The sequence below is a fragment of the Podarcis bocagei genome, assembly GCF_964188305.1.
Source record: "Podarcis bocagei genome assembly, chromosome: 12".
Lineage (NCBI taxonomy): Eukaryota > Metazoa > Chordata > Lepidosauria > Squamata > Lacertidae > Podarcis > Podarcis bocagei.
In genome coordinates this window covers 13,237,202-13,252,280 of record NC_138137.1, presented here as the reverse complement: position 1 = coordinate 13,252,280, position 15,079 = coordinate 13,237,202, and the positions used below count along the sequence as shown (strand labels likewise).

Here is a 15,079-nt window from a genome sequence, read left to right as displayed (position 1 = left end):
AAGACAAAAAGCACACAATTGGATTTAGTTTGCTTTCCTCATTTTCCTTATTCCTCATACAATAAGAAGTGGATGGCATACAGCAGCGACATTCTTATATTTTCCATTTGGGATGTCATTCTAAAATTACGGGGACTTTCCCTCTATAGCGTGTTTTCCACACACAAAGGTCACTTACCATGTCCATGATCAAATGGCCACATATGAAACACCTGTCAGCTGATTGCTGGAAGCCTGAATACTGTAGTGGGAAAAGAAAGTATGCTTAAACCTTTTGAGTAAAAGCATGAGCAACATTTTCCTACTTTCTTAACTGGAATAAGGCAAGCTGACCAGGGTGCATAGCCACTATAATGTCTCTGGGCACATGATTCCCCCCCCCCCAAAAAAACAGCTTTTATTACTTTCTTTAAAAGCTTCCTTCCTTCAATTAAAAAAAAAAACATATTCCCAAATGCTAGTGCAACGAAGAGACAATGAGAACAAAGTCCCCAGTTTTAAACTCATTTTAGCAACAAAGACATTAGGCAATCCGCAGGCCTTTGACCTCAGACACTCATTTGCCTCAGTAGGTTGGATTAAGTATTGCTGAAATAACATATGTGAACACTAGGGCTGGCTTGTAAACCACTCGTCAGCTTAATAACACGGTGTATAAACAACCCTTGTGGACAAGCTCATACGTACGAGGCTCCTTTATATCTCAGACATAATCTCATAATTATATATTATGTAGCCAATATATGACTGTCCAATTACTGCCACTCAGTAATTGCCCAATCATTAGTAGTAAAAGCAACATGAATAAACAGCACGCTATGTTAAGTATAACTAGTTTAATTCACACTGAAATGGGAATTGGTGAAAGGATTTGACTGTAAGATTCCATTGAAGCCAAGAGCAAGAACTGGTCTCTGGGCTCCTTAATGGGTTGTTGTTGTTCTCAGGTAGCTCTGATGTTTTAACCTTAGAACACATGAGAGTGATCAAATGTCAAGTTTGTTATCTCAAAAGGGTGGTTGCTGAAGACTTTCTTCCCAGACTCAGTTACAGATGGGTAGCCGTGTTGGTCTGCCATAGTCCAAATAAAAAAATTCCTTCCTGTAGCACCTTAAAGACCAACTAAGTTAGTTCTTGGTATAAGCTTTCGTGTGCATGCTACAGGAAGGAATTTTTTTATTCCCAGACTCAGTGAGAGTGAGGATGCAAATGAAGCTCTCCAGGAAAACAGCTCCAGGCAAAATGGATGCTGAAAGGAGAGACAGACCTCTGTTTGGAATATTTCGTAATTTATAAGATGCTGAGCCTATGCTTTGGACTGGCATATGTCTTACGGAACTGTTTGGATGCAACATTAGATGTTTTGGTTTTGATTTGGAGAAAGTTTGGCAAGTGAAGTTTTAATTAAACATATGAGCTTCCATTGCTCAGTCCCAGCTCCTGCCAACTTAGCAGTTCAAAAGCACGTCAAAGTGCAAGTAGATCAATAGGTACCGCTCTGGCGGGAAGGTAAACGGCGTTTCTGTGCGTTGCTCTGGTTTGCCAGAAGCGGCTTAGTCATGCTGGCCACATGACCCAGAAACTGTACACTGGCTCCCTCGGCCAATAAAGCGAGATGAGCACCGCAACCCCAGAGTCGGCCATGACTGGACCTAACGGTCAGGGGTCCCTTTAACTTTACGGGCCTTAACAATGTTTCATTTCCAAAAAGGAGTTGGTTTTCATGCATCCAGTTGCTTTTAACTGTGCAATATTAATATCTGCAATACACCTAGATTTACAAATCATTTATTTATTTTCCAGCTAAGATAGGTGCACATGAGGACCGTGTGAACAAAAATCTAGAATCCATACTTGAATCTTGCACCTGCATTTCAGTTCGTAAGGACAAGTAAGGGAAAAGTACAAATCAAAATGCTGCAATTCTTTTTGGGGTGGGGTGGGGGGTGGGGAGTCATCAGCACTGATTGCCTCATTTAAGATCCTCTCTGCTTTCACTAAGGTGCTTAATCAGACACAACAGATAAGAAGAGGTGTTAATTCATGCCTTACTCATCAGATGTCAAGGAAATAAACAACTATCTGACAATTAGAATACATCTGAAGGCAGCCCTGTTTAGGGAAGTTTTTAATGTTTGATGTTTCATTATGTTTTTAATATTCTGTTAGGAGCCGCCAGAGTGGCTGGGGAAACCCAGCCAGATGGGCGCAGTATCAATAATAAATTATTATTATTATTAAAAATCCATCACTCTAGCAACTTGTCAGACACATAACCTGACCCATTGCCAGTGGGTTCTCCACCCTGCAATCCTCAACCTCATTTAGCATTCCCTCCACGAGCAACAACATGCAAGAGCCTGCAGCTTACTCACCAGGAAGTCTTCTTCACAAAACACTTTCCCATTAACAAAATAAAAGGCTTTTCCTCTCAGCTTCCGACCTGCAAGGAAAAAAAGGGAGAGGGGGGAAATATGATCAAAGACCAATAAATAAAACATCTGAATGCCGCCAATGGAAGCCAGAAAGAAAGATGCAGTTTCGATGCAACTAAACACTAGGACAGATGCCGTAATCCTGCCCTGTGCTTTTTTGTGCATCCACAGTTCCTTATTGCAGAACTGTAGCATGAAGAAGCAAAGGCTATATACCATTCAGGGCTTTTTAATTTATAGCGTAAGTCCAAGCTAGGACCTGTGCCGTCATTATACTGCACAGGTGCACACGGGAAGTATTTGCTCTGATAGCTCAGTTGCTAAGACCGTGGTACTGATAACGCCAAGGTTGCAGGTTCAATCCCCATATGGGGCAGCTGAATATTCCTGCAGTGCAGAGGGTTGGACTAAATGAACCTCGGGGTCCCTTCCAACTCTACAATTCTATGATCCTACTTTAAAGGTAAAGGGACCCCTGACCATTAGGTCCAGCGGTGGCCGACTCTGGGATTGCGGCGCTCATCTCACTTTACTGGCCAAGGGGGCTGGCGTACAGCTTCTGGGTCATGTGGCCAGCATGACTAAGCCGCTTCTGGCGAACCAGAGCAGCGCACGGAAACGCCGTTTACCTTCCCGCCAGAGCGGTACCTATTTATGTACTTGAACTTTGACATGCTTTCGAACTGCTGGGTTGGCAGGAGCAGGGACCGAGCAACGGGAGCTCACCCCGTTGCGGGGATTCGAACCGCTGACCTTCTGATCGGCAAGTCCTAGGCTCTGTGGTTTAACCCACAGCACCACCTATGGCGGGTCCCTATGATCCTACTTTAGAGCACCATTTAACCTGGTGCTGGCTTTCGACTCTAACCTGTAACATGAGCCCCACGCTTCTGTCCATCTTATTCTTCCTTCCCACCCTCAACTTTCTCCTCATCTTAGAAGATGTGAAAAGCTCGTTAAAAAAATAAAATAAATTGGGAGCGTCACTATTCTTGCAATCCATTTTAGCAAGGGCCGTGACCAATTATGTCGGTCACAATTTGCCAATTAAAGAGAATGCATTAAAGGATACAGAGGTGTTGATAGCAGGAGATAAACATTTCACTATACCGAGCTCATCGCATTAACACCAGATGGCGCCTCTCTTCAAGGCAGGAAAAAATAGATGTTCAGTCTTTGTGGGATAAAACGATTCTGTAAATGTCCACCTTACCAATTTTAAATATTCCCAGTGCAAGACCCAAATTGTACAGGTTGTATCTGGTGTTAGTACTCCGCTGATAGTAAGCCTTCTGAATAAGGAAGGAGTTTGGAAGCGATGGATCTGAATATATATAAGCAGAGGATGCAACAGGTGGAACCCTCCAAAGATCCTTTGTCCCAGGGACAAAGGGTGGTCTACACTGGGCACAGCTGTCCCTCTGCCCATCACTGCTGGTCACTGCCAAGCCTCGTCCCACAGAAGGAAGCTGGCATGACTCTCTCAGCGCAGAGCTCCAGGGCACAATGCTTTGGACCCGAGCTGGATCCACTGCTGTCACGTGTACCTTCTTCCCCATTGGACACACTCAGAGGGGTTACCGTGCTGGTCAGGGGCAGGGTTAGGATTGCTGCCCAAGGTAGGTACCAAACCAGGTAGGTAACATCCTGCTTGGGGAATGTGCTCCCCAGAGAACTCGCCTCAACACCTCACTATCATTTCAGTACTGGGCAAAATTATTATTTTTTTAAAAAATATCTTCCTAAGCTTTTATACACTGCCATCTTTTCGAGCTGCATGGTTTGAAGCTGTTGTGTGTGTGTTTTTATTGCTTCAATTCTTTATCACAAGTTGTTTTTGTGTGGTTTTGTTTTGCAACATTTGTAATTTTTAAAAAATCCTTTCGTAAGAAACCCTAGGAATGCTGACTGACCAATGAAGGAAAGGATGCATGCTTGTTTGTTTATATAAGTATTTATATACCCCGTCCCCTTGCAAAACACTGGAGCACTGGACAACAACATGAAAACATTTAAAAGCAAGCCAAAACGATCATCAAAACGACTGGCTACTCCTACTCCAGAGTCATTTTAAATATCTGTATATGCCTGTCAGCATATATATATTTCAAGAGAGGCTTGAAAGTCAAAAGCCAGGATGCCTGCTGAATCTCTGCTGGAGGATTGTTCCACAGCAATGAATGCCCCACTTCTGGTTGAAGCCAATATGGCCTCTGAAATATGGGGGATAACTAACAGTGCTCTTCCAGAATATCTCCGTTATTGGGATATTTGAAATAAATAAATCACTGAGCAATCAGAAGCAAACTGGACCTGCACATAGCTATTTTATCACTTTACATATTATTTGGTTTTATAATTGATTCCGGAGCTCACCTCTCATGAAACTATAGCTCAAATTATTCCCTGATAATGTGTATGGATCATATTCTGCTAAGGCCCATGTGTTCTGGGCACTGAATTCCATATTTACAGAGAACTTCTCCATCCCTCTACACAGCGAAAAGGTTAACATATGAAACAACCCTCCTGTTACTGATAATAAGGAAAAGCAGGGCTACAGTTATATCGCTTGGGGAAGACGTTTTACTGGAACTTTACAAGATGTCCCTGAAAACTCTGGGTCTAAATCTCAAGGACTAGCCTGCGAGTCACAAAAGAAAATGTGCCTCAGGAACCCAAGCCAGTTGGGTCTCAATTCAATGGTTTAAAAAGCTCAAGCGATTATCAAAACAAGCAGCTGTCTGAAGGCTTTTTGGCTTTTTACAGCCAATACTTTTCAAAAGGGCAGGGAAAGAACGTGAAGGGAGGACTTTGCAACCCCATGAAATACTCCCACTTCAGATTATTTTTCTGGGCGATGAAAGCTCTCACTAGGAAAAAACAGGACGTATCTTGGATAGCTACCACTTATGTGACAGACACAAGTCACTTAACAGAAATTCTGCATTGTGCCTGTCTTTTAACTTGGCAGCAACGATGTGGCTATGACAGAACGATGCAATTTGCACTGTTTATTATGTTCTGTTACCGCTTAACAGAATATCAAATCTCGTACGAAAGGTGCCTACAGTTTTATAAGGGCCAAATCCCAAGAATCTTTTGCTTCACTGTGCTGTCTTCGCATAAATATGTCTGAATGTAAAAATTAAAAAATTGAAGTGCAGACGACTGGAGCCAACGCAGCTGCCAGATTAACAGTTAAAAATAAAATTAAAAAGTCAGTGCAAGCCTTCTCAGAATATGCACCACTAAGTTAAACAGAGCTTACTCCCAAGTAAGTGGTTATAGGATTTCAGCCTAAAGCAATGTGATGTGTGGAGCGGCAGTATTCTAAAATAAGGCTCTTTTCATTTTTATGAAGCTGTGATATTCTGAAATATAAGACGTTCTCTTACTTGAGAGACATAATACGGTTCTCAAGAGACAGAGGTTGTGCTTTATTGCATCAGACCACCTGCACACCTCTTTGAAGACATGCACTGAGGGTAAATTCTGCTTACTATGATGTCCTCTCATAGAAATGTCAGACAGCTTAATTTATGGGCTTCTCCAGAGACAGCTAATTTCTACTACATAGAGGCTGGGTCCTGAACTCTTGGTTTCTAGCAATACTTCAAATCCACTGTCTGCTATACTCATCCATTTCACTGCCAGCCAAAGTTCATGAACGAAATAACCACGTTGGTATTTCTACTGTCCTTTTTTACTGACTGTAATTACAGGACACGTTTTCCCTTTGCAGTTTGTAATTAAAGATTTGATGCCTGTCGCTTGTGCGTGGCTGATCCATTTAAGCAACAGTTCTCATTCCCTCATACTTAAGACTTAACAGTAGCATGTTTTTATCTTCTAGATGCCCCCTCTCTTTATTATCCAGTGGACAGCAGGGCCCATATAATCAAAATGAATTTTGGACTTTGGACCTCTGTAATATAAAATTCAGATTACCAAAAAGAACCTAACTCCACTGAACACTGTGGTACTCAGTTTCATTTACGTCAAAGGAGATGTTTTATTCGGTCTGAACATGCTCCTGAACCCACATCAGGCAAATAGCAAATGAGTCGCCAGCCTCCCTGTGGTCAGCATCAATCCCTTGGACTTTTGACCGTTTCCTATTTTTGTACTGGTTCTGCCCATGCTTATTACCCTAGTTCAAAAAGAAACCAAAACAAGCCCAAGCCAACGAGGCAGACAAGAGAACATGTCTCTCATCAGCATTTGAGTTAGATCTCTGAAGATTTTAACATAACTAGCTAGGTACTCAATACATTTTCCAAAAAAACCACAACCATAGAGCAGGGATTTGGGAAAAGTTTGAAGTTCATGGAAACTGTGAAAATAGTATTTTAAATATTAATTCTCAGGGCAATCATCCCAACTGTATTCCAGGTGATGGTCCATGGAATGATAAGAGTTTTATGGTGAATCTAGCTTTGGCTTTGGGTCTCGACATCGAGGGGGGGGGGAGTGAAGGGGCTTTTCATTAATTAAAAGCATTTACATCCACTTTTCCACAGAAGTATATGGGGGGTTGTTCAGTGAAAGAAAACCAGGTCCGTTGTTTATCTCACATTCTCCAACGTTTTCCTGGAAACTCTCCTGAACCTAGGTATAAGCATTACATCAGAAGCCAAGTATAATGCTCTAATGTCAACAAAGATACATCAATACAACCATGTTAAACTGTTTAAAGATGAAAATGAATAAGAACTATGTTACAAAAAAACTCCAACCCTCCTCTGATGAAGGTACTATCCCTTTCCCCAACAATCATTCTCACCTCTGTTATTAAGGACAGAACACCAAAAGAACAAAATTCTATCATTTCTATTTGCTGGCATAACTCACCCCTTTCCAAGATGTGAAAAACTTCAGGCTCCAATTGTGGGTTTTATGATTTACCTAACATCTGGAACATCAGTTCCCCTGCATGTCAAACGTCTTTTTCGTTTTTAAGCCTTTTACCTCTCCTAATTTCTTTCAGGCATTTAAAGTACTTCCTCTGCATTTTTTATATTTTTATTTTTTGGCTCTCATCGTTCCTATCATGACCTCATGGTTCAAGACAGCTCAAAATATGCTCAAGACAGCTCAAACATATGACACGAAAATGTCAGGTCTATGTGGCTTATACGACATCGCTGGGAAGAGTCTGCATTCCAAACAAATGTGTGAAACTAGACAACAAGTATCAAAGGGTCTCTGGCATGTGAAACGATACACTACATGGTTTTCTTTTTTTTTTTTTTTATAAGATTTTTATTGGTTTTACGAAATTTTAAAAAACAAACAAACACTTAAGAAAACAAACATACACGTATAATTTCATAACATATTTTCATAAACCTCTTTTCTGGGACTTCCCCATACCCCCCCTTTCTGCATCCCAATGTCCGTAATTTTATAGCAACTCCCAATTGTTACTTTCCAACCTCCGTCATCTTAGTCCTCTCTATATTCTAACCTTATGTCACTGTATCCCTTTGTTCCTAAGAACCAAAACACTCTAACATTCATTAAGTTTATAATAGTCCTTAAGGTAACTTTTGAATTTTCTCCATTCTTCTTCCGCCGTCTCTTTTCCTTGGTCACGGATTCTGCCTGTCATCTCGGCCAATGTCATATAGTCCATCACTTTCATCTGCCATTCTTCCAGAGTGGGTAGATCTTGTGTCTTCCAATGCTTTGCGATGAGTATTCTTGCTGCTGTTGTAGCGTACATGAAAAAAGCTCTATCCTTCTTTGACACCAATTGGCCGACAATGCCCAAGAGAAAGGCCTCTGGTTTTTTAGAAAAAGTACATTTAAGTACCTTTTTCATTTCATTATAGATCATTTCCCAGAAAGCCTTAATCTTCGGGCATGTCCACCAAAGGTGGTAGAAGGTACCTTCAGTCTCTTTGCATTTCCAACATTTGTTATCGGGCAGATGATAAATTTTTGCCAGCTTGACTGGGGTCATGTACCACCTGTATACCATTTTCATAATGTTTTCCTTTAAGGCATTACATGCCGTAAATTTGATACCGGTGTTCCATAACCATTCCCAGTCATCTGACATGATGTTGTGACCAACATCCTGTGCCCACTTAATCATAGCTGATTTGACTGTTTCCTCCTGTGTATTCCATTTCAGCAACAAGTTATACATTCTAGATAAATTCTTAGTACTAGGTTCTAACAATTCAGTTTCTAGTTTTGATTTTTCCATCTGGAAGCCGATTTTCCTGTCCTGTTTGAAAAATTCCACTATTTGATGGTATTGAAACCAATTTTGTACCTTATGCTTCAGTTTCTCATAACTTTGCAATTTCAACTTATCTCCATCATATTCCAAAATTTCCCAATATTTCGGCCATCCGACCTCCATATTGAGTTTCTTCACTGCCTTGGCCTCCACTGGTGAGACCCATCTAGGGGTTTTGTTTTCCAACAGATCTTTGTATCTTATCCAAACATTAAACAATGCTTTTCTAACAATGTGATTCTTAAAGGCACTATTAACTTTGTCATACCATAGATATGCATGCCAACCAAAAGCATTGTTAAAACCTTCCAGATCTAAGATGTCTGTGTTTTCGAGGAGCATCCATTCTTTCAGCCAGCAAAATGCTGCTGCCTCATAATACAATTTCAAGTCCGGCAGGGCAAAACCCCCTCTTTCTTTAGCATCTGTCAATATTTTAAATTTAATTCTGGGCTTTTTGCCCTGCCAGACAAACTTCGAAATATCTTTCTGCCACCTCTTAAAACATTCCATCTTATCCAGAATCTGCAAGGTCTGGAACAAAAATAACATTCTAGGCAATACATTCATTTTAATCACAGCAATTCGGCCTAACATTGACAATTTCAAATTTGACCATATTTCTAGATCTTTTTTGATTTCCGACCAACATTTTTCGTAGTTATCTTTATACAAATTCACATTTTTAGATGTCAAATAAACCCCTAGGTATTTCACCTTCTTGACCAGTGTCAACCCTGTCTCCTCTTGAAACTTCTCCTTTTCTGTCTCTGTTAAATTTTTTCCTAAGACTTTGGTTTTTTGTTTATTCAGCTTAAATCCAGCTACCTGGCCAAACTGTTGTATTATTTCTAAAACCTTTTTCGTACTAGTGTTTGGCTCTTGCAAAGTCAATACTAGGTCATCTGCAAACGCTCTTAGCTTGTAATGTTTAGCTCCGACCTGCACTCCCTTAACCTGCTGGTCTTCCCTTATCATATTCAGCAACACCTCCAGAACTGAGATAAAAAGTAATGGGGAAATTGGACACCCCTGTCGTGTTCCTTTTTCTATCTTAAGTTCCTCTGTCACTACATTATTTACAATCAATTTAGCTTTTTGTTCAGAGTATATTGCAGCCATACCATGCTCAAAACCTTGACCTACCCCCATCCCATGGAGATTCTTTATCATAAAGCTCCAAGAAATATTGTCAAAGGCTTTCTCCGCGTCCACAAAGATCAATACTGCTTTAGTGTTTATGTTCACCTCTAGCTTTTCCAAAATGTCTATCACATTCCTTACATTGTCTGCTAGGTGTCTTTTAGGGAGAAAGCCTGCTTGGTCCCTATGAATCTTCTCCATCAACACTTTTTTAAATCTTTTTGCCAAAATGTCTGCAAAAATTTTGTAATCCACATTAAGTAGTGATATTGGGCGGTAGTTCTTCAGTTGAGTCTTTTCAGTCTCTGTCTTTGGTATGAGTGAAATATATGCTTCTTTCCACGATTCAGGTGTCTTTTTTCCCTCAAGGATCTCATTACAGACTTCTTTTAGTGGTTGAATCAGCCATTCCTTCAGCGATTTGTAGTATCTTGAAGTCAATCCATCTGGTCCTGGAGATTTACCCAGTTGCATATTCTGAATGGCAGCCTCTATCTCTTGTTCTGTTATTCTCTGGTTCAAATCCATCTTATTTTGATGAGAGATTTTTTGTAATCCATATTTATCAAGGAATTTATCTATATCTTCTTCATTTTGCGGGCCTTGAGTATAAAGTTTTTTAAAATAACTCAGGAAGCAATTTCTAATTTCATTAGGTTTAGATATATTCTTTCCATCCACTTCTAGGCTTGTAACTGTATTTAGTTTCTGCCTTTTCTTCAGTTGCCAGGCCAGAAGTTTGCCACATTTATTTGCTGATTCAAATGTCTTTTGCTTCATCTGCTTTATCTTCCATTCAATCTCCAGGTTCATCAATTCCATGTATTGTGATTGATATAACTTGATCTCTCTTAAAATCTCCTGGGACTTTGGTTTTACTCTTAATTTTTTCTCTCCTTCTTTTATCCTTTCCAAAATCTTTTCTTTTTTCTCATTTTGTTTTTTCCTCTTTATTGAGTTTTGTTGAATCAAGAAGCCTCGCATCACCGCTTTGCTTGCGTCCCAGATCACTCTTTTCTCGACGTCAGCCCTCAAATTTATTTCAAAATAGTCTTTTAAGGTTTTTTGGGCCTTCATAAGTATCTCCTTGTCTCGAAAGAGGGCGTCATTCATTCTCCATCTAAATTGACCAGTTGTTGTAAGTTTCATTTCCATCTTCACGGCGTTATGGTCGGAGCAAGTTTTTGGGCAGATTTCTACCTTCTTAATCTTTGGGGCCATGCCACTAGTAATCCAAATTTGATCAATTCTGGTCCAGGTCAACATTGCTTGGGAGAAAAAGGTTCCCTCTCTCTCCAGAGGGTTCCTTGTTCTCCATATATCTATCAAGTCCATGTTTTCAGTCATTTCAAAGAAAGTCTTAGGAAGTCTCCCTTCCTTACTGATTGTTAGTCTTTGTGCCTTATCCATATTAGTGGAGACCACGCCATTCATGTCTCCCATAATTATCATATTGTAGTCCAGATAGTCCGTCAAGGTTTCATGAAGTCTCTTAAAGAAGTCAGATTTGCCTTCATTTGGTGCATAAATTCCAACAACTAAGAGTTTTTCTCCTTGTACTTGTATCTCCACTGCCAAATATCTCCCTTGTTCATCTTTAAATATCATTTTTGGAGCCCATTTTTCTTTCACATATATTACAACTCCTCTTTTCTTCACTTTGTCTGATGAAACAAATTCTTGTCCTAGCCTTTTATTTGTAAGTAGTCTCCTGTGGGCTCTAGTTATATGAGTTTCTTGTAGACATATCAAATCCAGCTGTTCTCTATTCAATATATGAAATACTTGTCTTCTCTTCAAAGGCCCATTGAGCCCATTACAATTCCAACTAAGGAATTGCAGAGCCATCTTGTTATTTTCTTAAGGCTCCTCCAACAGCTCCAAGTTGTTGCTCTTCTTCTGATGGTGGTGGTTTTTGTCCAATCGAGAGATTCAGGATATCTAGTGCTCTCCTCTGTTCTGCCAGTACGTCCACAGTCCCCTTCTGCAAGTCCTCCTGATTTCTTGCCAAAAATTTGTCTTTATCTTGAATTGTCTTTATTTTCACCTTTTTTGCCTTGTAGTCAAATGACAGTCCTTGTGGAAATTCCCACCTAAAGCGGATGGAATTTTTCTTTAACAAAAGAGCCAGGTCCTTGTAGAAGTTTCTTAAATCCAAAATGTATTTTGGGATGTCTTTAAAGATCTGTACAGTTGAGTTGCCAATTTGCAGGGCCTTTTCAAAATGTAGTCCTAATATTTTGTCTCTTTCCTCCTTGGATCTAAATGTAATCAGGCAGTCTCTCGGGGTCTTTCTGTCCTGTTTTTTACCCAGTCTAAAAGCTGTTGTAATTTTAAATTCGTCTTCCTCCAGATCCCAGCAGTCCACAAACTCCCGTGTCAGGTATTCCGCAAGATTGTCTCTCTCGTTCTCCGGGATCGATCTTAATTTCAAATTTCTCTCTTTTCTCTGTAACTCCCACAAGGCCAAAGTTGCGTCATGCTCATAAACCTTCTTGGCAATCGGCTCTAATTTCTCTTGCGTCTCTCCAGCAACAGCTTTGGCATCTTCGGCAATTTGACGTGTAGTAGCGTTTTCCTCCACCAATTTATTTATAGATTCTGTGTTCTGGTTTAGTCTTGCTGATATTTCTGTTAATTTTTGTGTATTTTCTGAAGTCTGTTTTGTCAAAGACTCCAGAGTTTGATTTATCTTGAGCAGAGCGTCTGTCACAGCTTCCATAGAGGCAGCTGCTCCTTTTTCTTGTTCTGTTGTTCCTGCTGGTCCTGGAGTTGCAGCTGAAATTGAGCCTCTTTTCTTTGTCTGTTGCTGTTGCAGCTGTTGTTGTTGTTGCCTAATTTTGGCTCTTGTGACAATCTCTTCTTGTGCGCCACTCATGTCAAGGTCACTTCCCACGGGAGCTGTTTCCTGTTGGAAAATTCCACTGTCCTAGGCCGTGCCGAGCTTTACTTTACCCTCTAGGGGGAGCAAATCAAAATGGCCATAAAATAAAGTGTCCAAGTACAAGAACAAAGGAGAATGTCCAAAGATATAAAAAAGAGAGATTAACACATTCAAAGTCAATGTTGCTAAAAGCTTATAGCTGCAAATTGCCACAGTTTCCCAGTTTATGCTGTTTCTCCTTGTAATATACTGTAGCCAGTCACTATGTGAACTTTGTATCACAGTATCACTTTGCAGGCAAAAGTCAGTTCAGTGACCTATTGTTCTGAGAAGGCAGACCGTTTCGTACTTTCAATAGATGAGACAGCAGAGGATTTTTACTTCAGGTAAATCATGCAGTTTTTAAAGTCTCATTCACCTCCCCTCTGCCCTGCTAGCTAGAGGGGAGATCTAAAGTCTCAGTGTCCGGTTTGATTAATTAAAGAGCGGGTTTCAGCAGATGCAAGTTTAAAGTTCCGTTGCTTTCACTTTCATGCAGTCGGGGGGAGGCAGACTTCCTTGATTTAGTCCCCCGCTTTTAGCTCAATTTTCAAGGTTTAAAGGGTCCCAATTGTTTTTCAAATCCTACTCACGGGAATTCCGTCCAGATTTTCTTTCAGGAAGAAATCGGCGCTCTCCGCTTATGGCGACGCGGCTTCACTTCGCAGGCTGGGTAGCGACTCTCAGCACCGCGCTCACTCCCGATGTCGATCCGTAGCCTTTAAAAAGGCTCTTTCACGGTACCGGGGGGCGCAAAGGTGCCCACCGAGTCTCCTTGTTCTCAGGCTTCAGCGCCTGAGATTTTAGGGGTCCCCCGCTCGCCGTAGCGGGTAAGACCCGAACTTGCGAAGCAGTCCTTCTCCGGAGCTCGGAGGCAGGACCGCCATTAAGCGCTGGCACCGACCGGAAGTCCCTACACTACATGGTTTTCAGTGCTTATTTCTGTGACGCAGTAAAGTGTGCCTGTCTTATGAATTATGGCCTGTATCCAGAAGAGCGATTTTACTGATTCTTCAGCAAGCCACATGTCCAAGCTGCTGATCTGCAAAAACTGCTTCTGCAGCCACATGCAAAAAGGGATGTGACCTCATTTCTCTTGTGCAAAGGGTTTGCGTCAGAGGAAAGCCGACGAGGCGTCGTGTGTTACAGCCAGTCTCATGAGCAATTCCTGAAGCAAACCCAAGTACTGGAGTCCTCAGCCATAGCTCTTGCCTCCTAAACCAGCCCTCAAGTTATAAAAGCCTGTCCAAGAGAGAATACAAAACTACTTCCTGTATACAGGATGGCGACACAAGTTTATGTGGCAACTGAGTTAGCTGCATTCTGTAGAATGCAATCTTCTGTAGAAAACATATGAAGTAGGAAGGACAGGTGTCCTTCACAATAAACCCATGTAAATATGCCTGAGAGCTCCAATTTGATTTTTGACTTCTTGGGCATTTTAAGGTCGCAGATCTATCATTTGCATTTTTACTGAGGGCAACAGCCTTGTAATGGCTAGCAAAATATGGCAGAGTCCCATTCACATAGAGAGGGTTAACTCTGACATTCATCTGATACGGAATAATACTAATTATATATGCAGTGCATTTATCCTCAATGCCAAAATACAAATCCCCATATAAATACCAAACCTAAGCATACTTTTTTTGCAAGCAAGTGCGACTGAAATAAATGGGGTTTACTTCCAAGGGTACAACCTATTTATAGTGTAGAATTTAGAACATTTGTAGCTCTGGGCAGCTAAGCCCGCTTATTTAAATATTTTTAATCAAGATGAGGACATGGGAGCAGTTTAGGTTTAAAAGGGAATCTATGGTATCAGATAACGTCATTCATGCCAACGTGCTCCACTGTCATGCAGAAAGTTCTTCCTGATGTTTAGTCAGAATCTCCTTTCTTGTAACTTGGATCCACTGGGCAAGTCGTCTGGCCTGGGACATGGCAGTTTCCCAAAGGAGAAGGTCACTAAGCAGACAAGCCCCTTGGAAAGACAGCTTGTCCACCAGTAGTGGTGTTCATAGGAACATGGGAAGCTGATATGGAGTCATATCCATCTAGCTTAGTACTGTCTACACCAGGTGTGACCTTTGAGCTCTCCAAATGTTGCTGAACTACAATTCCCATTAGCCCCAAAGGACCTGGCCAACAGTTAGGGATTATGGGATTTGTAGTTCAGCAACCTATGGCAGGCCAAAGGTTCTCCACATCTGGTCTATACTGCCTAGCAGCTCTCCAAGGTTTGAGGGAGGGGTCTCTCCTAGCCGTAGCTGGAGACGCCAGGATGTCAGGGACCAGGCAGAGGAGGAATGGTGGAGACCGCCT

General features: G+C 41.2%; 1 protein-coding gene across 3 annotated transcripts in view; it reads right to left on the bottom strand.

The window, feature by feature from the left end:
* Positions 1 to 15,079, bottom strand: part of LIMD1 (LIM domain containing 1) — a 52,935-nt gene that overhangs the window by 7,371 nt on the left and 30,485 nt on the right. For all 3 annotated transcript variants that reach the window (XM_081164574.1, XM_081164572.1, XM_081164573.1), the window contains 2 exons: positions 2,376 to 2,443; positions 179 to 241 (listed from right to left, as the gene is read on the bottom strand). In XM_081164574.1, coding sequence (XP_081020700.1) covers positions 179 to 241; positions 2,376 to 2,443 — 131 coding nt within the window. The remainder of the gene's footprint in view (positions 1 to 178; positions 242 to 2,375; positions 2,444 to 15,079) is intronic.